Source organism: Medicago truncatula, chromosome 3, assembly GCF_003473485.1.
Source record: "Medicago truncatula cultivar Jemalong A17 chromosome 3, MtrunA17r5.0-ANR, whole genome shotgun sequence".
In the NCBI taxonomy this organism is placed as follows: Eukaryota; Viridiplantae; Streptophyta; class Magnoliopsida; order Fabales; family Fabaceae; genus Medicago; species Medicago truncatula.
Window position 1 is genome coordinate 36,518,662 of NC_053044.1, and position 24,165 is coordinate 36,542,826.

Consider the following 24,165-nt stretch of genomic DNA (forward strand, 5'->3'; position numbering starts at 1 on the left):
ATAATGCAGAATTGATTAAACAAACTGAATGTTGTTTGGATAGTTTTTATCAAAATTGTTTTTGAATCTATAATTACTAAAATAGACATAGCTAAATTCAAGTAAATGTGCATAGTTGAATGTATATGTAGATCAATATTAAATATAGATATATTATTTAATTTAAATAAATAGATTTTATATATATATATATATATATATATTAATTTAAAACATAATAAATACGATTATTAAACTAACTTTTTTACAAAATATTTGTTCATATATTTTATATTTTTTGATAAAATATATTTAAGTTAAATAATACTAGAATTAGTTGCAAAAATGATAAAATACAGCGTAAAAGAAAAGGTAAAAGAAAAATACAATAAATCTGAATGGGGACACCGTAAAGAAAAATCTAAAATTTGGTAACTTATGATCATAAATATTTTTCGGAGGTTAATTTGTTTTCTGATTAAATTTGGTTCATCGAATTAATTACAAAGCAAAAAGAAGGAGAATTGATAAAGGGTAGTAAAGGAAAATAATAGTTTGTAATAATTAAAATATTAAATTTTATGTAGAATTGATTATAGGAAAGCCAAAAGCTAGGAATTGTAGCTTTAAGGAGAATTGCTTTTGGAGGATAGAAGCAATTTTGAAAAGTCAAACCAAACAACATTGATAACTCAATTTCCACTTTTGAGGTTTGTAGAAGTGCATTTTGTTGCTGAAAAGCCAAAACAAACACGCTAAATCAAATACCAGATTCTCAGAGAGAAACATCAAACATGGACTCAAACAAAAGAAATAAAAGAAAAATGTAAAAAACACAACTTTAAAATATAAAATATACAAAAAATATGGCATGCTAATAAATAACATGTACCTCTGTAAAAATTAAATAAATTAATATGTACAATAAGAATGAATGGTTATCTGATTCTTGCCACTGTTGTTCCTAAAGCTAAGCCCTATACATTATTTTCATCGGTTTGGTCGTTTGAGAGGATGGCAGGGATAATCTTTTTCAGCATAGATTAGAGCATCAAGACACGTTGCTAAGTTGATAACTTGGCTCTCTGCAGTTCCGCATCACTTGATCCGAAGCAGTGCTTAAAAATCTACTTGAGTTACAAACAAGCAAACCCTGAATGCCACAACATGAGGTAACAACAGTTGCAATCATTGAAAGAGATAAATTCAACCTATATGCAAAGTAAAATAATCAAATAAATCACTGAAAGAGATAAATTCAACCTATATGCAATCATTTTCCCATTGGATGCAAAAAATATAGTTCATAATTCGAGGTAACAATAGTTTTTTATACGATTCCAATGTCATCATGGTAAATTGAGGAAAAGAGAGTATTAAAGTGAGATTTCATGTAACAATCTTCACCTTCATTATGTTTCATAGTTGAAGATGACAAATTTTAACCCTATCTGCCATGAATGTAATAGGAGATGAAGACCGGGAAAGTGGCCTTTTGGAGAAATGGATGGTTTAATAGTTGAGCAGCAGTAGGACAATCATCAGGATTAACTTGAAGGCACTGCATGATAAAATCTTTTGCGTCTCTCGAAAGAATATGAGGCCGCTCGCCTTTTCCAATTCTAAATATTGCCTGCATTTGTTGTTAAAAGAGATCAATCAAAAAATCAAAAGTCAAAACCAGCATTAATGCATTTTTCTTAGTTATTTTTAGATATATTTCAATGTCATGGAAAAGTAACCATTTTAAGAATCAACCAACATGTCTACGTTATTGGAAACACATGACATAGAACATGAACAAAATTCACAATTTAATTTACAAATAAGTAGGAAAATTAAGAATTTGGATCAGAATGGGTAGCCTGAACTGTTTGATCGTGGTTAACAAAACTGAAAGGGCAAACAGTTATGTTGAGACAAATACGTAAACAAAACAAAAAAAAAAAACGGGAGTGGAATTAAAATCCGAGTAGACATTATGAAAATTGAAGAGCTCCCTCTTGAAACAGAAAAGAGAAAGATAATCAGGGATTGTAAAATCACCCTTACTGACACATGCCAAAGGTAATGGGAGAAAAAATAGCAATGATATGACAATGATATCCCAGATTAATAATTAATAATCATTGGAATAGAAGCTTATTCTTCATATGTGCAATCTCAAACATTCTAGCAAAACGTTGATATATCTTGTGTAGAGGTATGTATAATACTCAAAAGTTAAGATTGAAGGCGAACCTCAGGGGCCATCCAGAATGTTGTCCCCTTGCAGATTTAACATCATTCAATTTGGTTGCCTGAAAAGCAATTTATAGAGAAATATCAGAAAATGGAAATTCCAAGTAATTGCTAGTTGTTCCGATATCTATAACTGAAATTAAGATGTCGAAGAAAATAAAAGCACTATAAAGTAAAGTATAAACTAAGGAATACCTTTGCTAACCCAAAGTCTGCAAGTTTGACAGATCCGCTGGCATGCACCAATATATTTGCACATTTGATATCCCTTAAATTAGGGAGATATAATTAGAATATATTAATAATGATTGTGTCATCCTAATTATACAACTGATACAAGAATTCAGACAAGATCTTAGTATGAAAAGGCATTTGTTTGGGGCGAGAAAGAAATGCAATGGCAAATCACGGGATGAAAGACCATCCTTTTTCCTTTAGATACTTTTCTTCTTTCCGCATCTTTCTTTAACTCTCAAATTTGGCCAAATATGTAGAACAGTTCATAGCATTTGGAATAAGATAAATGCATACGGAGAGATGAAAATAAGGTGATATTTCTCAAAAATGGGAGAAAGGGACACCCAAATTACAAGAAAAAATACAACACATCAGGTTATTTACGACGGATATATTGCAATTACAAGAGATCAAGCAAAGCTGAAACCTTTACAAAAATGACGAGACGGTAATCAAAAGTGAAAGCTCATTTGAAGCAAGAACCATAGACAGGACTCTTGACATCATTGTTCTGGAAATGGGAACCATACCATATGATGCTAGATCAGAATTAACAGAAAATCAGTAATCATATAGACACAGAGGAAGACAAAAGTATATTAAAAGAAAAAAACTGGAGTTACCTGTGAACCACATTTTGATCATGAAGATATTTCAAACCATGCAGAATCTGTCTTGTATAGGCAGATACTTGGGAATCTCGAAGAGTGTACCTCTGATAGAGGCTTCTAAGAGAACCTTTCGTTACAAGCTCAATAAATATATACAGCTTGGATTCATCCTGCAATGACATGAAGAAGGGTATAAAGTACAAATCTCATTTTGAACCATGAGCTTACTCTGTAAGATATACAAAGACAGGTTCATAGCTCCAGTCCAGTCCATGCCACATTCCATTGCCTATCATCTAGGTTGTCAAATTCAAAAGTTTTTGTAAACTTATGGAATCTCTATAAATTTGAATCATAAAGTTCTAAGAGTTTACTTAACATAAAATTTAAATATCTTGTAAGCAATCTATAAATTAGACTGAGATGGCTTCATAGGTCCAGACCACAAGCATAGCATCATAATCCAAAATGAACACATTCATAAATCACACTATAGGTTTGCAATTCAGGATAGGAAAAGAATATAACAAGTTCAAAATAGATAGACAAAAAGATAAATTTTGGGGTTCAATATTACTCAAAAATGATGGTTGGACTGGGCTTTCCTTGTTGGAGCTGGATTCAGCTAGGTATAGTTAAGTTTCAGCTCATCAGAGTAAGATTCATACACCGTGCTGACCTGTTATATTCATTCAACAATGATGGGTTAGTTTGTTCATGTTTTCTAACTCGTTACTTCATTATGCTAGAAGATACGGAGACGAGACTCAATACAACATATTTCACGTCTTTTGCAGATCGGTTTAAGCCGGGATGCTAGATGCATTTGTTGAGTGAAGCAATATATCATGACAAAAATTATGATGTTTTAAAAAGCAATATATCATGACCCATAACACTTGCAATAGGCTGGTTTGAAATGACAACGATGGGACGAGGGTTAGAATAACAGTTGTGACGGACTCGTTTGAAACGGCGATGGTGAGACGATGGTTAGAGGATGAGTGGCGATGAAAAAGGAGGAGAGAGGGGCGATGTTGTTATTTAGGGATAAACGACGGCAGTTGGAATGAACAACAGTGATCGACGGTGATTGATGACGATGAGAGGAGAGGGGAGAACAAGATTCTTCTGATATGACGAGGGAAAGGCACAAGGTGAGAAGAGGGTGTAAACGTATTATCACTTATTTTTTTATTAAAAAATACATGTTTTGTTTATTTTTAAATGTCCACCATTGAATTTGTTTTTGCCACATGTCTTTCATCCAATACCCTAAATGAACTAAATGGAGCATACATGAACTCGTTGTAGTGGGACAGTGGTGGTGAGTGTGGATGGTGAATCAACTATTTATAGATTTAGATAGATGATGACTGATGAGTAGTGAGAAGAAGAAGAATGATAAGAAGAAGAAAATTGTGGAACATGGATCAACACTTTCACTTTCAATGAACCCTAATTTCTACTTTTATTTTTCTCTGTTACAAGAACAAATAAAAAGAGAGAGATATATAATTAATAAAATCAATTAGTAATATTTCTTCAAAAAAATAAAACCAATTAGTAATATATTTCAATGAATCAACATAAGTTAAGTCTAGGTGACATATGACACGCCACTTAAATTCGACCACTTCAACAAGAAATGTTTAACGATAGACGAAATTAAAACTGTTTTAAAGTTGCACAGACAAACTAAAAGAAAAATCTTTTTAGAGAGATCAAAGTCAAAGTGACCTTTATATGCGTAATAATTTTTTTAATATTTAATTCTTTGATAAATTAAAACTTTTTTTGAAAAAGCTAAATTAGTCCTACCAAATTGTTACCTGGAATAATTGAACATGAGTACTTGAGGAGAAGCAAGATCCAAGGTCTCAAATCAATACCACCAAACCAACACAAATAGTTTAAATTATATATAACTAAAACTCATTATTCATAGTTCATATATATATAATAAATTTATTAGACTAAAGTTATTAGCGAGCTCTGGTGACTGATAAATCGTTTGGGACAACTCAAATCCTGACCATTGTAATTCTTAGTCTAATTGTATTTATCTCTCGGTCGAACTCTGCATTATCATAATCTCCTTTTTATTGATAGCCAGAAGACTAAAAAAATAAAATAAAAAAATACATGCATATGCACATACAATATCAATCCTCGTATTTGAACAACAATTATAGTATCAATCATCCTTCTTCGATATTGATGATTTTTCCATCTTGATTTTTTTTTTTAATTATGAATTTTTTTATTAAACTGATCTACCTAACTATATTTGATGAATTTTCCATTTTTAATTTACCTTTTACATATTAGTCATTATAAACTTTTGACTAAAGTTGAAAGGAAACATCATGATATTATTGATTCTAATGTTTTTTTAGGATGCCTTCAACTCGTCAAACCATCGTGTATATGTTGTGTGATGGTTTTCAAAGCCCCTTTTTTCGTATGAAACATTGTTGTATTATTGATTAAAATGTAACGATTTGTAGGAAAATTGTACTACATTGTAAGCTGATTTATGAGGTCCTCATTTTCGTGTGAGTTTATCTCAACAAATTTATTTTAATTTTCAGAATAGTTGAAATTTGGCGTCGATGTTTAAACATGGTGGACTAGCATACGCTAACTCATTTTATATAAATCGGCGAGTTCTTATTTGCTTGTTTCACACATCACAAGTTCAATCAAAGGTCACATATTTTGAATCTCGTGCTAAAGTAATGTGTGATGAGTATTTGCACCCTTTGAAAATTTGAAGACCAACTTTTTCACCATTACACCTTTATTCAAGTGTTTTTCCATAAAAGGTTGGTTCTCAATATCCTAAGTTTCTTTTGCGTTTTCTTTCGTTTGAATTCCCTGCTCATAAATGCTCTGGCTAAAAGATCTCATCATCGACCATGACTGATGGGATGTAGTCAAACAAAAATTTATGGGCTCATGTAATGACTCATGTCTCTTATGATGTTAAAAACCCTCTCACTATTTTCTTTGGGCCTCACATTGACACTAAAGGTATTCTAGAGACCGTTAAACCTCGTTTTCCTAATCGAATGAACGAGACAATATATGCTCATCTATCAAACTATAACATTGTTTCTTACTTCACGGTAGATAACATGTTCACTGTAAGAATACCTCTTACCATCGTCCTTCTAGATGTTCGAATTAGCCCAACAGAGTCAGAAAAGCTAAAAAGTCTTTGTCGGACTATCTCGACATCATTGACTTTGTCAAAATGTCCTCGCATCATGTCAAGGTTGACATTCATAAATGGTGGCAGCAACCTCCTATTTTTGGAGTTTTACCACTCATAACTTCCATGTCCCACATGGAATTATCTGACGATGAGGTTGTGAGTTCTTTCGTTACTTCCGACAACCCCGTAAAAGTTTATGTTTCACGTGTCACTGTCATGTGACTTTCATTACACATTATGCCAAAACAAAATGTATTGTTTTGATCAAGAACATAGTGCCTTCCTTCATTATTGACTGTCAACTCACGTGTTTTGTTCCCGTTCAATCAACATCTACAAATCACCAGACTATTTGGCCAATTTTCTCCATAAAGGAACATAGTTGACAAAAAATGATGATCTAGTCAATGAAATGTAAGATTATCCTCGCCGTTCTTTACCACAATAAGGATGATCTCATCACCGTGATTAAGATCGGCGCCAAAAAAATTCTTATTAGTGATCCTACTTGCTCATCCAACTTTCACAAATGTTAGTTGCAAGAATTATATTTATCTAAACATTTCATTGCCTAATTCTTAAAATGCAAGAGGATTATATATATATTTTTTTCATGTATTATAACAAAAGAAGAGTGAGAGATTTTGCTTGGATGTCTCTCACCCCCACCGTCCATCCGTGGTCAAGAACTATCCCAACCAACCATACCGCAAACATTAGGCTTTTTCAACAAGAAAAGAAAAAAACGAAAGTTCAAAGAAAGATCGGTAAGGGTTAGAATTTGAGAGGCTACAACTAGGAAAAGAAAAGTCAGAATAACACTAGAGAGGTATATCTCTCTTTTTGGTACAAAATTAGAGAGGGATATTTCCTTTTTTTCACACACACAGACTTTTAGTCAATCACACACATATAATATTATTTTTCACAATAAAATAGTAAAATGAAATAAATATTTTCCTAAATTAAAAAATAGTATATTTGAAGAAGGTGTTCTTGATACGTTTCATTAATTCTGAAGAGTATCCCAAAACTAACAGAAAATTTTATACACTACCATTTCGCATTCTCTCTCTCTTTCTCTCACACACACACCACATCGCACAAACAAATCAACAACAAAACAAAACCCTATTTTTCTAACTTCCTTCTACTCATAACAACACACTCATTTTCTTTCTCTCAACAAAAACAAAAACCAACCTCATTCCCAAAACAAACAACACTCTCCACAATTCAACAACACTTTGCGATAAAACTCGAAACGCATTCTCACAACAACAACAACAACACTCTTATTTCAAAACGGTTATCGAAACGGTTGCGTTTCTTTAATCCTTATCATCGATTAATCAAAATCACTCACTCGCTTTAAAAAACTCTCTAGGGTTATCGAAACCATCTCTCTCTCTCTCTCTCTCGCTTTCGTTTTTCGATTCCCAAAATTCTCTCCCTCTCTCTCTCTCTGGAACCCTAGGTTTTGGAATAGTTACTATTGCACGTGCGTGTAATTCTAGGGTTTCTCTTTCGTGACGCATTTTTCACCCTGTATAGGGTTTTCAATCGGTTCATAAATTCGTGCTTAATTCTTTGGATGGTTTCGTTAATCGATTGTTAAGAGTTTCATCATTGTTTTCGTATTGTGCTTTTTGGTGTGAGAATCGATTTTCTCTACGGAGAGAGATAGAGATTATGATTCTCTGATTTTTCTAGGTTTTGGTTGAATCAATCTTTCTAATTGAAGATGGAGGTTTAGAGAACCTTTTCTTTTACGGCATTGTCTTGTGTTTCGAGATTGCGGCGTTGTTGGAGCCGTTACAACCGTGAATTTGGGATTAATTTTTTAGGGTTTCTAGAACTGAGGGAAAATGAGGGGTGAATAGTTTAGGTTAGTATTCAGAGTATAACAGCGGTGTTGTTTTAGGGTTGGGGGTGGTGAAGGTGGTTCTGCATTTTTTTGGGTTGATTCTGATGATGTTCAGTTTTCATTATGGAAAAAAGTGAACCTGCTTTAGTTCCACAATGGTTGAGAAGTGCTGGAAGTGTTGCCAGTTCATCCCCCCATTTTGCATCTTCTTCTAATCATACCGGTAATTTTGACTTCCTTGACAGTTTTCATGTTTTTTATGCTTTAATTTTATCAATTTATAATAGCATGCATTATTTTATAGTAGAATTAGAATCTTACATGTGAAATGTAAAACTTTGGAATGTATTTATAAGTTTATTATATGAGAAAGTTATCTCTGTGGGGAAGGGAAATAATTATTTATTAATAGGTTTAACATTGTTGTGTAGATTCTCATAGTGTAGCCAATCATACAAGGAATAGATCTTCTAAGACAGCTGGTGATTTTGATAGTCCTCGTTCCGTGTTTCTTGAACGAACATTTTCGTCAAATTCTCGGAGGAGTGCTATCAATGGCTCTGCAAAGCATGCTTACAGTAGTTTCAACAGAAATCATCGTGATAAGGACCGTGATAGAGATAGGGATAGAGATAAAGATAGATCCCATTTTTTAGACCACTGGGATCGTAACTGTTCTGAACCATTGGCTGACCTCTTCGCTGGAAGGACAGAGAGGGATACTTTGAGGCGTTCTCATTCATTGGTCTCCAGGAAGCAGAGTGAGCCTGTGAACCACAGAGGGACAGTAGATACAAAATCTGGTAGCAATTGCAACCAGAGCAACGGCAATGATGTGCTTTCTGGGGGTAGTATTGGCAGCAGCTTTCACAAAGCTGTTTTTGATAAGGATTTTCCATCACTTGGAGGAGATGAAAGGCCGGGTTCAGCTGAAATAGGCAGAGTTGCATCTCCTGTTTTGGGTTTGGGTGGTACTGCCAGTCAATCTCTACCTGTTGGCAGTTCATCTTTGATTGGCGGAGAAGGATGGACTTCTGCACTAGCAGAAGTACCTTCTATGATTGGAAGCAGTAGTACTGGGTCTCCAACAGCGCAACAAACTGTTACTCCAACCTCTGGGTCTGTACTTTCAAGTACATCAGTTGGTCTTAACATGGCTGAAGCTTTGGTGCAGGCTCCATCTCGATCTCAGTCAATTCCTCAGGTAGTTGAGCTAGCTGTCTGTCACTTTCTGTATCATTCTTTTAAATATAATGATTTCATTTATTTAAATGACCAGCTAATAATGTGTATATCAATTGTAGGCTTCGGTCAAAACCCAAAGGCTTGAAGAACTTGCTATTAAGCAGTCAAGACAGTTGATTCCAGTGACACCATCAATGCCTAAGGCTTTGGTGAGTAAACTGCCTTTTGAAATATTTTTTTATTGGTTTGAATTGCGAAAATTAACCGACCTCACTTAGTGGGATAAGGCTTGGTGGTTGTTGTTTGAATTGCGAAAATTGGTCTGTCTTAGCTTTTACCAGGGCATAGGATTTCCTGAAGGGGTTTTGCACTTGCGTTTGATCCATTTCTTTTTCTTGCTATGGGGCGTTATTTAATGGTAAACACCTAGTTGAAATAGAAAATTTGAGAAGTACCAGAAGTTTTAAAATTGATGCTTTACTGAGGGTGGGTTTCTAGGGAGGACACTAGACTTAGAATGAGCACAATGTCAAAGAAATTAACGACATGAAGTTTGTTAGTGTTTATTTCTTACTGCGTTTATAATGCATGTGGAAAATGCAAATAACTTATCAACATTGCAGTGTTTGTCTCTTTTATTTGATTGCTTCTTGCTTAAATTTAAGGTTAGATTGGTATTATAGAAGCCATAAGTTGTTTACTATTTATTACCCTCTCTTAGCCGCCCTCTATCAGTAGCACATATTTGGCATTTTCCCATCCCTCTTTTTTATTGTTTCATTAAACTGTTATATTTCCATTCTAACATGGATTTAAAGTAAGAATTCTAGTCTGTAAGCTTGAACAGTTTGATTGTTAGTAGCAGTAGCATCAGAAGCTTGAACTTTTGCAGGTTTTTCTTTCTTAGGTGTGATTTTGTTGCCTGAATTTGAATCATGATGCAGAACACTTGTATAACCAGATGGTTTTTGTTTTAGCGATTCTTGCATGTATAATGTGCACCAATCAACGTCTATGAATGCGCAGTTAATTCTACAAATGCTACATGATTTCACCTTTTTTATTACATTCACATTATAGTGCATTTGACTGACAAAATGAAGCCACATAGCCTGTTGTGTTGTATTCTTTTTTTGTTTCATCTTTTAAGTTGAGCCAAAGTTTACCATTTTTACATCCATGTTCTACTTTGGTTATTAGGCAAATGGAAAACAATATTGTATGCTTTGTGTTGTGGTTTCTATCATGTCTACCAAAACACTAATCAGTGGATACTGATTTTTGCATGCTCAAGCTGGTTGCTGCCACACTGTTGTATAATTATGATGGTTGTGGATATATGTCACTAACATTGAATTATGTAATATAATATTAACCTTTCCTTTTGTTTTTAGCCTGTGGATGCCATTGAAATTTTTCTCAGGTTTTCTTTGCATGTCATAATTACTGGAAGTTGTTATACTTGTAACATCTTTTTTGTTGTCATCATTTTGATTTTGTAAATGATTGGTTTTTTCTCAAATCCTTGGTGATTTTGGGATATTTTTTCAGGTTAATAATTCTGAAAAATCTAAGCCGAAGGCAACACTCAGAAATTCCGAGATGAATATGGTTGCCAAGAGTGTGCCACAGCAACCCTCTGCATTGCATATTGTTAATCATTCTGTCCGCAATGGAAATGCCAAAGTTGTTGATGCTCCAAAGACATCTGGAAAGTTCACTGATCTTAAATCTGTGGTATGGGAAAATGGTGTTTCTCCTACGGCGAAGGATGCTTCAACTCCAACAAATTATTCTAACAGCAAACCCGGAAATCATCTGGCTGTTCCTTCTGCAGTTGCTTCTGCGCCTTTGAGGAACACCAATAACATTAAATCCACCACAGAGCGGAAACCAGCTTCTTTGGACCTGAAATTAGGTTCCACTGCAGATAAGAAACAGTTTGCTTCTCAAGTGAAGAGCCGACATGATTTCTTCAATCTCATTAAAAGGAAAACTCTGAACTCCTCAGTTCTTCCGGATTCTAGCTCCGTGGTTTCATCTGCCACATCTGACAAATCTGGTGAAGTGAATATGGAAGCAGTTGGACCCCCTGCAAGCCTTCAAGATCTTGGAAATAGTACTGAAATGACTAGCAATGGTAATGCCCATTTGGAGAATCACAGACTTCCCAACATCAGATTGAAAGATTCAACTCCTGATGAGGAAGAAGTTGCATTTCTTCGTTCTCTTGGCTGGGAGGAGGATTCTGGTGATGAGGATGAAGGCCTCACAGAAGAGGAGATCAATACATTTTATCAGGAGGTGAGCATCAACTACTTTTATTCCTTTTTTTTATTGATTGAGCTCATTATGAATTGGAAGTTACTGAAAGTCTCTATGCGTCTCTCTAAAGGGAAACTGGGGTGTTGTTCCTTGTCTTTTGTTATCCAATTATAACATGTCACATGGATTAAATTTTAGTTATATTTAAGCTTAAAGTAACTACTTTATATTATTGGATTGGATACACAGTCCATGTGTTAATTGTGAAGAGGAAACGGTAAAAACAGCACACAAGTAATTGCACCTAAGTTTTACGATTCATCTAATTTCATCAAATTTTCCCTTTTGAAGGTAAAGGTTTCTCTTCATTGCCATTTAGAAAAAAGGGGGGTTTTCTTTATTGAATGGAATATATAATAGAAAATCTGATGCTTGAGCAAGAGGCATTCTGTAGTAGCTCTGATTGACTTTGCTCTGATAAATTTTGATTGACCTTGCTCTGGATATTTAATGGTGTTATCAATTCATGTTGGTCCGAACTAAAACTTATTCTTTGTTGACTTTTGTTTTGCAGTGCTTGAAAATGGGCACCACCACATTAAAGCTATGCCCAGGCATGCAGCCAAAGTTGTCCAAATTTTTTGAATCTTATGCTACTAACTTGAATGGAGCTTCTGCTGGGTCGAGTACTTCCGACTCTGGATCTGAAGTTTGAACTATTGGTTGTATCATGAATAGATCCTGGCTAGTAACATTCTTCTCTTTTGATTTTATAGAAGGCTGGTGATTTGGGAGGGAAAAAAGAGGGTGGGTTTTGTTTGGAACCATGCGTTTGCAAATATTGCAATAAGTTACAGGTGCCTCAAGCCTGCCTGCCTGCTTAACAGGGGATTTTTTTTGTTCTGAGGCGTGGTAAAAGTAATAGGTTGGTTGGGTAGGTAGTAGCGTAGGGGTTATTTTGTCTGCAGGAAGGTTCTGGGCAATTTCATCTTTTGGGGTACTTTCATATACGTTTTTCTTTCAAGAGGGTTTGATTTTAAATGATAAAAGTTTATGACTTTTTTTGGTAAATTTACAAACAAACAAAATTAAAAGTTTATCAATTTAAGTTCTTGTTGATGCTTTTTTTGTTTTGCTGTCATCAATTCACTTCTTTTTATCGCACCTACCGTAACAGTGTAAAATTCTCTATAATAAGAATGTGATACGAAAACACATCATGCATATTCTAAGTCTAAATCTGTTTTCTGTCACTTTCTTTTCGTCCTTTTTCAACCTTTTTTTTGGGTGAAAGTCAGATATACGATTATGTAAGTTAAACATTGGGCCCAATACATTACCCCTAATACTACAAACATTCCCTCGTTTCATCCGTGGGACTAGAGGATTGTTCTGTTCTATACACAACACAACTGGGTATTCGTTGTTTTGTTCTCTCAATCATAACGAAGACAACTTAGGGCTTAGGCTAATTGGTCTGTTTTGTTCTCTAGAAAAGAAACGTTTAGCAATCATGCTTCTTTTTTGGGTCACGAAAAGAACAATGCGATTTCACAGCTTTTCACTATAGGCCCCCTCCTAACATCGTGGTATACATTTGGTCATACGTAGACCGTCTATGTTCATCTTGTGGGACCTCAATATGCCAGTGGGATGTACACTAAGCTCAAAGTGTACACTAAGAATCGTACAAGAAAGAGAAATCAACCTGGTTCATTTTACACTCTATCCCCAAAATGTAAACAACGTGATTGTCTTGGTCTCTCGAAGACGATTTTTTTAATAGAAAAAAATAGTTCATTACAGCTCGATAGATTCGTTGAGTTTGTTCTTCAAAAATCAAATATAAATCCCAGCGAATGTGTGGTTATTAATTTTCTAAAAATAGAAAGAAACATCTCGACCTGAAATAAACATATTTGTGTATTTTTAAAGGAAAATGCTTATGTATCTCGAGAAAACTGGTTCGGATGAAATCGCGATGGCGGAATGAATAGCAACACCCCATTTTTAAAATTATGTATCTCGGAAAAACCGGTCCTTCCTTTATATTTCCTTGACCCGTATGTTTTCCTTGACACATATGTTTTCCTTGACCCATATGCACATTTGTGTATTTTAAAGGAAAATGCTTATGTTTCCTTGACCCATATGTTCAAATTATGTGATAATCTAAGGGTGAAAAACAGTTCGTGAAACATTCTGGATAACTTTCTTTGCTATAAATAGCAACACCCCATTTTTAAAACTCAAAATTGTGCTGTATCATGTAAAACACTGCTTTTCAAATCACCATGCATGGAACTTGGACCTTCCTTTTCACTGCTGTTAATGCATTGAGGCGGAATTTTTGAGGTTGCATTGGTGAAGATTATGTTTGTTATGATAGGTCAAAGACCTTTGGCTGGCAATTTTAATGATATGTGTTCTCAAAATATGAATAAAGGAGGTGCTCATGCGAACGAAATTAAAGGAAGTGTGTGACATTTGGATACTATCTTGGCCCACTTGGGTGTCATGCAAAAGGATCTTGCAGATATCCCAGATTCTCAGATCAGGAGGAGTTGATGATGTGGCATGAAAGGTCTAGAGCCAAATGGATTAATGACGGGGATAAGAATACTTCCTACTATTACATTAAAGCCACTGTTAGGAAACGAAGTAATTAGATTGTATGAAAAATAAGAAAGTCTTAAAATTTCGGTTGCTGCTTTCTTTAAGGATTTTTTTTCATCGAAGTAGTCCCAATTATGTTGGAATACCTATGCAGTTTTCATTTCTTTGTTGGAGCAATGACAAGCTTTCATTTTGAGCCAATATATCCTGAATTATGAGATGAAAATTACTATATAGGTCCCTTTATGTTTTCTCAAAAGCCCCTCAATTTGTTGGATCGGTATTTTTTCCATCGAAAGCTATCTTCCGATTGATTTTTTTTTAGGGGTTGAGCAACTTGGGGACCTATAAAGCAACCTTAGGAGATTAGGCCAGCTTTGCATGATATGGAGAGTTGTAAGACCCCAGAGCCAGTTGGGTATCAATATCATGATGAATTTTTTCGTAACAATTGATAATAAATATCTCATTCCTAGTTCACTTTGTAATGTGACATTAAGGTGTTGACTAAGATCGTCGTTAATTTCTTAAAATCACTCATTCCTGATAGTATATCTCCATATTAAACTGGCTTTGTGTTTACCAAAAGCATTTGTGAGAATTTTGTTGCAGTACAAATATGGTTGATAGCACAGAAAAAAATAGTAGAAGAACTGGTTTTCCACTTAATTGATTGCATTCATGATGGCTTGTATTTCGAGTGGTAAGACTAATGTGCTTTGTATTGTTGGTAGATCTAACATGTTTCGTCTAGAAAGGGGACTCCGTCAAGGTGACCCTATGTCCCCTTATATTTTTGTTTTATGAATAATAACTTATTTCATTGCATGAGTGTGTGTCCCATCTCATGTTTGTGATTTTTTTTTTCATTTGGTAAGGCTATGGAGCATCAAATTAACTGTATAACTACTACATTAAAAAAAATTAGTGCTTTCTCTAGTCAGGTTGTGAGTATAAAGAAGAACAGAATATAAGCTATCCCAATTTATACAATGATAACTAGACCTATTCCTAATAGTTTCTTAGTAGAAATCCAAAGGATGCAGTGGAACTTTATGTGAGGGGACACGAACGATAAGATAGAATTTCATGATGTTAAGTGGGATGTAATGACTCTTCTGAAGCATCTTAGTGGCTTACGTATTCTTCATTTTCCGCTACACAAATAGTGCTTGTCTTTTGAATATGGGGTGGACTAAGTGTAGTAGCAAGGATAAACTTTGAGGTAATGTTTTGAACGGTAAGTATGATCGTGGTATGGTTAAGAATGGTAGCTTGTTTCAAATGCCCATAGACTCCTTCATTTAAAAAGAAGATGGTCGTTGTGGTTTTGCAAAATCGTGTTGTGGGACATGTGCGTACATGGCTAATGTGTGGGGTGGTTTTTAAGGCTTGATGCTTAATAAAGTAAGAGGATTGTCTCATGTAGAGTTGCATTTGGATTTTCAGAGCACCCCACAACTTAGCCATGTACGTAGGGGCGGTTTCACCGCCCGGCGACCCCGGGCGGTCGCTCGGGCTCGATTGATAATTTTTGCATATTAGACCCAACCCAAAAGCTAATTAACACACTTACAAAAAGAAAAATTTGAACAATTTGAAAATTTTCACACGCAAATAGGTCTCGGAATTTTATTTAGCACACTATTGACGGGTTCATCTCTCTTATTTTAACGGGTTAATTGTTCAAATTGACCCTATAATATACCTTATGTCTGAAAAATGACCCTTAAAAATACAAAACATATATTCTAGCATTGTAACTTGAATTTCTTCTTATTTTTGACCACCCTGTAATATACGTGTAGTCTAAAAATGTGACCTACATGTTGAATTTTTTCATTATTTTTTTCATACATGATTAACACGTTAAAATATAGCTTTACATAAAAAATTAAATTTCTTCGACCAGAGATAAATTAATTATGAATTTTCATTTCCTCATAATTATGAATTTCTAAACAATTTATAATTAATTTGTATCTCATTTAAAGACTACAAAATTTCACTGTGAAGGTTCTTATCATGTTCTAGTCATGCCTACAAAATTAGGGAACTAAATTTGACCTGTGTATACGCTTACGCGGAACAAAATTTCAATTTTGCACGTTTTGGTTGAAAAATCATAATAACTTTAAACAACTTCGAAATGCTATGAAACTTTACATATCCTTATTATATATTTTTATAGATATCTCTGCAAATAATGAGCTCAAAATTCGATTTATAGGTCGAGATTTTCATTGTTTTATTTTTTGAGCTTTTGACACTTTAAAAATTCATAATTAATTTGTCGTTTGTCGAAAATTTATAAATTTTTTGTGTAAAGCCGTATTTTAACGTTCTTAACTCGCCTCTAACAAATCATGAAAAAAATCAATCTCTTGGCTGCTTTTTTGGACTTCGCGTATATTACAGGGTTATAAATAATAAAATTTTTGAATTACATGGTCAAAATACATGTTATTTAATTACAGGGCCAATTTTCAGACTTCACATATATTACATAGTCAATTTTAATTAATAATCCTATTTAAAATTAAAAAAAAAATTGATTTATGACTGTTGATATAATTTGAGATAAATTTTTTGCCGCCCAGGCTCTATAAATTTCCTGATCCCGCCACTGCATGTACGCATAACAACACTATCAACAACAACACTTTATGAACCTCAGAGCACCCCACTTATCTGTCTACGCATAACAAGAGAATCCAAAATGTCGAGGTTCACAAAGTGTTGTTGTTGGTAGTGTGTGGACGTGGGTCTTACGAACAAGGATTTGTCGTCTTATTTACTATTGTTTGGGGGTTCGTCTTATTTACTACCTTACTTTATTACACAAGGTCACTTGGATGAAAGGGGAAAAAAAAAGTTATATGATTAATGAGGTTCGGTCATGAACCAAATTCAAGATCAAAATCTGATAGTTTTAACTTCTTACCCTCCAATTATTAGATTTGTTATGAGAAGGAAATTGTTAGCACTAAACAGAGCTGATTTTGTGCGACACGACCATGGTTTGATTCCGACAGAACACAACTTTTGGAAGAGGCTAATAACTTCAAGTCGTGATATCCAAACAAGTATTAGTTCAGGGGTTATAGTTTGTGGTAATACTATCTCTGGAACCGCAAGGTTGCCAAAAACCTTAATTACAGTGTTTTATCACCCAAAAATTTAACAAGAACCGGTCTGAAACCAAACTTCTTAGACATCATCATTAAGCAAACCATGTAGAAGAGGATAAACTCAATGGAAGCCTCAAAATATGTACACTTATTGGATTCCTGATCAACTAGATTGAAGGATTCCAATTTTAACGGTAAGAAAGGACTTGCAGTTGAGCAGAAGTAGGTATGATATTAAGTAGAAACCCTGGACTAGATATTACCATGGTCATCTCTGATGAGGTCACCACAACAGTACTCCCCAAAAATGAAAGGGATCATTGACGTTCACTTTGAAGGATATTGGTAGGGAATTAAATTACTTGTAGTTGTATCTTTGAGGCATATTGGGAGTGAATTAAATAAAATCTAGAATATTTTGCAAATGTTTATGACATTTTTACCATGTAAGCGCAGTCATTATTGGAAATATTTGTTCGAAAGCTTGGCATGAATGGTTCTCTGTAATAGAAAATATTAATGTCACTTTTTTCTGGTACATCTACGTAATGTCACGTTTTTTTATCATATGACTAGGTGCACGCATCTTTAGAATTATGAAATTATATAAGAAGTCAATGGAGTTGATGAAATAATAAATAATTCACTTTACTAGAGACATCAAATTGTTATTTAAAATTTTCAATTAAAATACATGTCTTTACTTAGATATTGCCAACCTCGATGGAGTACAACGTTTCCGTTCTGGTTTGCTGAGTTCAAATATTAAGAAAATGAAAAGAAGACCATCTTTGTAAAAACCACCATGCGACTGAAATTACAATGGATAGTAGATCTTGATCAATCATGTCAAACATGCAATATGAACCTACCCAATGGCTCGAGACTGTTAGGACAATTTACATTTACTGATTTACATCAAGCCAGCTATATTTATCACCACATTAAATAAAGAAAATGGCACATGGGCAGCATAGTCTGGTATAATTTGAAGCTCCAAAATCATAGCCTGGTCCATCTTATTCGGGATGTGAAGTCCAATAAATCAGTCCACTGCATGCAACGAAAATTTGGTTGGGCATAAAAATAATCATCAAACAAGTAGGCAGCATAATGTTAAGTTGTTAACCAATTTCAAGATTGACATAAAAGGAAGTATCAATATTTTTCAAGTTTTTGACTTAAGTGATGGAATTATTAAAATACAGTAATGACTTTGAGAAATCAGTACCATAATGATTTCAAGTTATCCAAAAGTAACGTTATTTGAAATAAAAATTAGGGACATATTTCCAGTGGAATTTGAAATGCTGGCTGTTTGAAAATCATTTTCAAACAGATTTTTAAATATTTACTAATATGATTGTTGATTCAAAATTTTCCATTTTTAATAGTTTTCACTTTTTCAACACGTTCCTTCAATGCACTTTTCCATAACAACTGAAGGGGAAAATCAGTTCTCCTTGGGAAATAAACCTGTCCTTACCTGATCAAGACAAATACACACTGCAAAACGCCTGCAATTCCAGTCCACACTGATGGAGAAGATTTGTCAAGTGAATCTTGGATCAGTAGCCCCGCTGATCCAGCTAAAGAAACAAAGGACACAACATATGCAATGAAGAGCCACAGCTTCAGTCTGTTGACAAGAGTAAAAGGTTAAAACATATTCTCAAGACAACGCAGAATAGATAGCCATGTGATTCTTAAGAAGCTTTGAACTAAGGGGAATAAAAATCCTGGGATTATTTTGTCTAGTTGAGTTGAAGCAAGGTGCGACATTGAAGTAACGAACCTGGAAAGTAATGATATAAGGGCCAAACCAATAACTGGTCAAGAAAATAGATTGGAAAATTGCTGGTTATTTAAAACCAGCAAATTCAACGCATGGTACAGCAGGACATTTAAAGTCAGCAAATCTATACAATTGTAAATTTGTAAATCTTCTATTCCCTCTTGAATTGAGACAGTCCAGTTGATAGATATATGTGGAGTTGCCAAACTCACGAATCTACCAAAACGGTGGTGCATCCATACACCAATTGTAAACTCGACATACTTAGCTCTAATGGTGGGAATAATACTCAAGCAACAGAAACTGGTTGTATAACACTATAACTACAAAAATATGTAACATGTATTTAACAATCCCTCAATTCAAAACATATAAATAAAAGGACAAAATCAACAAAATAGAATCGCCATGCAAATGATTTAACAAAAGGCTAAATAGGAGTTTGCATAAAATAAACAAATTTCTTTAAATATGTGAGCGGGTTCAAAATCACAACCAAGGTTTGTGTCATGACTTGCATGAACAAATTACTAGGTTTGCAGAATATGATTGTGCTTTGTATATGATTTTGGTAAGAAATTTGCACATTTGATGTGTAACCATCTTGCTAGGTCACGAGTAATGAGCCGAAATGGTGAGGGTTTGATGTGTCTCCAATTGATGTAGAACGGTGTGTTGAAGACACCACTCATTTTACGCAATTTGAGGGAAGTTTATAATGAGAGAGAGAGTAACCTCAACTCCTCAAATAAATACTTTTGGTCTAACAACAACCCATGCCTAACCTCTTCTCTCACCACTACTCCCCTCCCTATAACCATGCTGATGAGTCTAACTAACTTCCCAATTCAGCAATGTAACTAATTTCCCCCCACCCACAGCCCTCCTTTTTTTTGTTGCTTATTGAGTATAGATCTTCCAGATCATGAGCCTTCTGGGGTTCATGTCCAATAATTAGGCCCAAATTGCCAAACTGGGGAGTCTTCATAAACTCATGGAATCTCCATAGACTCCAATCATAAAATTGTATGAGTTTGCTTAATATAAAAAGTGATGTTTAAAAAATAAATCAAAGCATCTAAACACAGTTCAATACTACGTGCTTAGAAAACATTCAAAATGCTAAGTTGTTAATAAAAAAAACACAATAACAATTTAAGACCCATGACAGCAAAGATGAAAACAACACAGCTCCTCAAAGAAAGACTTCCTTTATCTAAAAACAACTAAATGACTAATCTCCTCTCTCACTACTACTCTACCTCAGAACCACATTGTTTGACCAAAATAAACCAGGCCAACTATAGCCTTCATAGTTTGTTTCTCCAACATTTGATTCATCTCTTGTGGCCGAGGCTGTTTTCTAACGAAGCAAATTTAGTTTCCAATGATCCAAATCTATCCGCCATCTTTGCTTTGATGCGCGTGAAATTTTAAAGTGAAATGAAAGCGTAAGGCTTATCATCAATAGTGGCATGAAAAGACATTTTGAAAGCATCAGATTGGACCCATATTTGGCAGGTCCGACCAATTGATGGAACACTCAAAATAGGAATTGATGCAAGACTGTTACATAAACAAAAGGAAAATCTACGCTCTTACAAGAGAATACCAAATCCTCCGCTTCTAAGATAATTACTCTATGACTAACCTCCTCTCCTTATAATCATGGTCTTTCTAAGGCTCACGTCCAGTCCACGCTTTGTTCAATTCCACTGCTTACATCATGTAAAAGCACAAAACTTAAATCATTCGCTGAGGTAGTGGAGCATTGTGCAATGTCTACTGCATGCTCTGTGATAATTTGGTTGTGTGGTCTTCCCGCTGTTTCTCAAGCAAAGCCAACTTCACTGACACCGACAACAGAAGCGTCATACAAATTGCAACAAGGTTTACCGTAAATAGTGCAGGTCAATTGTCACTCTATCAAGGAATCGTGTAACCAAGGAATTATCACTCTATCTCATGTCTTGACATTTGTTTAGACTACAGATTGATGTCATCTTCACCAAATCTTTGACATGTCAGTGTCATGTTTTCCTAGTTAGAAGAATGATGTCTATAGACTTACTAGCATCAATTTGAGGAGAGATGTCAATGGAATTTATTGGCAAATTCTCTGGTTGTTTAAAACGTAAACTTGTAAACATTGATCAGCTAGCTATTTAAAGCCAGCAAAGTTTGTATGCGACTGTTTAGCTAATTTACGGTCTAGTATATAAGCACATCGAATAATATTTGAATGAGAATTCTCCTGCAGGAGAAAAAGACCACAAAGCTTGCCTGCACTTTTGTGAGCTTAAAGTAATTCAAAATAGTCAGTTCTTAGGGAATGTTTGAATTGGCTTATTTTAGTTTATCTACTGGCATAAGTTTTGTTGCGAGACTGTTTGGGAGGACTTACGAAAACAATTTCTGACATTGGTCATAAGTTGTTTTCAGCTTAACAGCTTATGTTCATAAGTTCTCCTGTACAGCTTATGAAAACAACTTATAGCTTATATTTAACTTAATTTTATCTTTTTTCTGGAGAAATAGCTTATAGATAACTTATATCTTGCGAGAGATTGTCGTACCTCGTAAATATAGGAATTCTTTACCGATTTTCAAGTCGAACAACAAAACAAGGAAATCAACAATTAACAAATCAAATGAGCAATAAAGTAAGTACCTCCACTCTCCTTCGTCATAAGGAGAATAATCAATATCTTCTTTTCTAACGCAATTGAACATCAAACCAGCAAGAGAAGCAAAAATTCCTTCGAAAACAACAATCAAAAGCACAATCAGTGAATTGAAACCCTAAAAGTCTAAAACTAAAAGATAGAGAAAAAGAGAGAGACGTGAAACTCACCAGGAAGGTAGTGAAGGAAAGGAACGGTGGTGGAGCTACATACGACGGCGTCGAGCCAGATCCACCAGCCGGCACCGAAAACTGCTCCGGCGACGCCAGGACCGAAAATCGCCCATAGTTCGATTAAGTCCATTTTCGGTTCTACGTTACACGTAAACTCAAGCAACAGAAGAGGTAACTCGCGTGTCCTAGATATTCTACTCTACTTCTTTTACCTAACTAGATCAAGGTTAAGGAACACACATTTTATGTTTTAGAGTTTTGATTGAGAAATCGAGTGAATCATTAACTTGTCTTCTGAATTTGCAAGCAAGGGTCAAAATTGTCCTCAAATTTTGCGAAATATCAATTTCGTCCTTGAAATTCTCTCACGTCCATCCCTCGTCAAAAGATCCATTAGGGTCCGTTTGGTTCGAGAGTTTTGGAGGGGAGGGGAGGGAAGGGGAGGGGGGATTTTTAATTTGAAGTGTTTGGTTCAATTTTTAGAAGGGAAGGGAAGGGGAGCAAATCTCTTTAAAATTTTATTGCATTGCCATAATTATCCTTAAATTAATTTCAAATCTCAATATTAACCTTGTAACAACTTTTATTATTATTAGATTATATTATTTTTGTAACAATCTTATTATTATTATTAGGTTATCTTATTCTTGTAACAATTATTATTATTATTTTGTTATATTTTCCTTGTAACAATTTTTATTATTATATAATCTACCACTCTTATTTGTTAGATGTACAAACTGCTCTTACTACTACTTTGTTGTTGTCAACGACTGCTTGAGACTTCCTCCAAAGTGAATTGTGAGTAATTTCATCATCTCATTGTCTATATCGTAGTATTATTAATTACATCGTTATTGATTCGCTACTTTATTATCCTTGTTTAATCGTTATCGTTGTTGGAACTTTATTGTTTAAATTGTTGCTTTATCCTTACGGTGGCTTGTTTGTTTCATAGTGTTTTTTTTTCTTATGGTATTGATCCATTCATTTGAGAGTATTGTTTTTTTTTCACTTATAAAATCGTTGAAGTCTTTTTTTTTTTGATGAAATCGTTGAAGTTTTATTATTATTATTATTTTATTTTAATTCAACTTATTATACTTGTTGTTGCTTGTTTTTTTTTTCACAGTTAATTCACCTATCCATGTCTTGTTGTGTAAAATCTTGACCAGAATTTTTTTTCACTACACAACCTTACTATTATCGGATTAGCTGAATATAACTCGTAATCATTGAATCAAATTGAAAATGAAATTCACTAAAAACGCACATAGTTTTAAAAAAATAAAATAATTTACCATGAGAACAGAAATATACAAATAAAATTTTGCATAAAATAGCTACAGCCTACAGGCAAACGAACAGTAAAAACTCAGGACATGTTTACATTTCACATGTTCCCACTTAAAACCTCTCTCAAGCATGCTGATGCTGGCTATTGAACTTGTTCCTGTTGGCACACTACATTATCCATCCTCAAAGCTGTGCATTATTTTTATTGATACTTATTGTTGTTGGAGTATCAGATACAGCTTATATAAAATGCAAATCTTCACTTCTAGCTAAAATAGGATAATCACAACCTAGTAGTGTTTTTTTTCACTGTTAATTCACCGATCCTACATGTCTTGTTGTGTAAAATCTTGGCTTTATTTTTCTGTACATTAATCTATATGCTTTGTTTCATTTTTTTTATCTTCCATATATCTATACATTAATCATGATTTTTTTTTTCTTTTTTACGTTCTGCTTTTCTTTCTATATGCTTTGTTTCATTTTTTTTTCTTCCATATATTGATCATGGCCTCGTTTATATATAAATATGTTTGTTGTAGTTTATTACATGTCTATATGTAATTGTAGTATAAGAGTTATATAATCTAGAAATTAATTTTATGCGATTAGATGGATCATCAAGATCAGGAAATTGCTATCAATAGATGGTTTGATTTGCGCCGAAGAGCTATAGCTCAGCTTATGTGTGCTATCAATAGATGGTTTGATTTGGAGAGCTTTGATGCTCCTGATTATGACTTTACTTTACCTGAAACACAATCATATGATCCTTCAACCATGGCAAGTGGTGGAAAAAGGAAGAGATTGAAAGTGGCTAAGAATAAAGAGACATACAATGATATTATTGAACTTAAAGAGTCAA

The 24,165-nt window shown here is 34.3% G+C and overlaps 2 protein-coding genes and 2 long non-coding RNA genes across 4 annotated transcripts; 1 reads left to right on the forward strand and 3 right to left on the reverse strand.

The window, feature by feature from the left end:
- Positions 1-575: 575 nt before the first annotated feature.
- Positions 576-1,612, reverse strand: LOC120579696 (uncharacterized). Its single transcript, XR_005645449.1, has 3 exons — positions 1,387-1,612; positions 872-1,132; positions 576-712 (listed from the first exon to the last, which is right to left on the reverse strand). It is a non-coding gene; the product is annotated as an uncharacterized lncRNA (long non-coding RNA).
- Positions 1,613-2,217: 605 nt separating this feature from the next.
- Positions 2,218-3,857, reverse strand: LOC11411396 (uncharacterized). The gene is made up of 4 exons (XR_003009981.2): positions 3,646-3,857; positions 3,081-3,238; positions 2,416-2,488; positions 2,218-2,279 (listed from the first exon to the last, which is right to left on the reverse strand). It is a non-coding gene; the product is annotated as an uncharacterized lncRNA (long non-coding RNA).
- A 3,443-nt stretch (positions 3,858-7,300) lies between these two features.
- On the forward strand, positions 7,301-12,724 carry LOC11411397 (mediator of RNA polymerase II transcription subunit 1). Its single transcript, XM_003601075.4, has 5 exons — positions 7,301-8,378; positions 8,587-9,359; positions 9,460-9,549; positions 10,892-11,644; positions 12,180-12,724. The coding sequence occupies exons 1-5, from the start codon at positions 8,279-8,281 to the stop codon at positions 12,318-12,320; spliced, it is 1,857 nt and encodes a 618-aa protein (XP_003601123.2). The 5' UTR covers positions 7,301-8,278; the 3' UTR covers positions 12,321-12,724.
- Positions 12,725-17,975: 5,251 nt separating this feature from the next.
- LOC11416140 (transmembrane protein 50 homolog) lies at positions 17,976-22,265 on the reverse strand. The gene is made up of 4 exons (XM_003601077.4): positions 22,002-22,265; positions 21,819-21,906; positions 18,839-18,991; positions 17,976-18,405 (listed from the first exon to the last, which is right to left on the reverse strand). Exons 1-4 carry the CDS (start codon positions 22,132-22,134, stop codon positions 18,372-18,374), a joined length of 408 nt encoding a protein of 135 aa, XP_003601125.1. The 5' UTR covers positions 22,135-22,265; the 3' UTR covers positions 17,976-18,371.
- Between the last annotated feature and the right edge of the window lie 1,900 nt (positions 22,266-24,165).

Excerpts from the sequence above, each read along its gene's own strand:
- LOC11416140 (XM_003601077.4), bottom strand. The coding sequence starts at position 22,134 with ATGGACTTAATCGAACTATGGGCGATTTTCGGTCCTGGCGTCGCCGGA. Across the intron at positions 21,907-22,001 it reads TTTCCTTCACTACCTTCCTG|GAATTTTTGCTTCTCTTGCT; the intron begins GTGAGTTTCACG and ends TTGTTTTCGAAG. Across the intron at positions 18,406-18,838 it reads TGTGTATTTGTCTTGATCAG|TGGACTGATTTATTGGACTT; the intron begins GTAAGGACAGGT and ends CGTTGCATGCAG.
- LOC11411397 (XM_003601075.4), top strand. The coding sequence starts at position 8,279 with ATGGAAAAAAGTGAACCTGCTTTAGTTCCACAATGGTTGAGAAGTGCT. Across the intron at positions 8,379-8,586 it reads ATCTTCTTCTAATCATACCG|ATTCTCATAGTGTAGCCAAT; the intron begins GTAATTTTGACT and ends ATTGTTGTGTAG. Across the intron at positions 9,360-9,459 it reads GATCTCAGTCAATTCCTCAG|GCTTCGGTCAAAACCCAAAG; the intron begins GTAGTTGAGCTA and ends TATCAATTGTAG.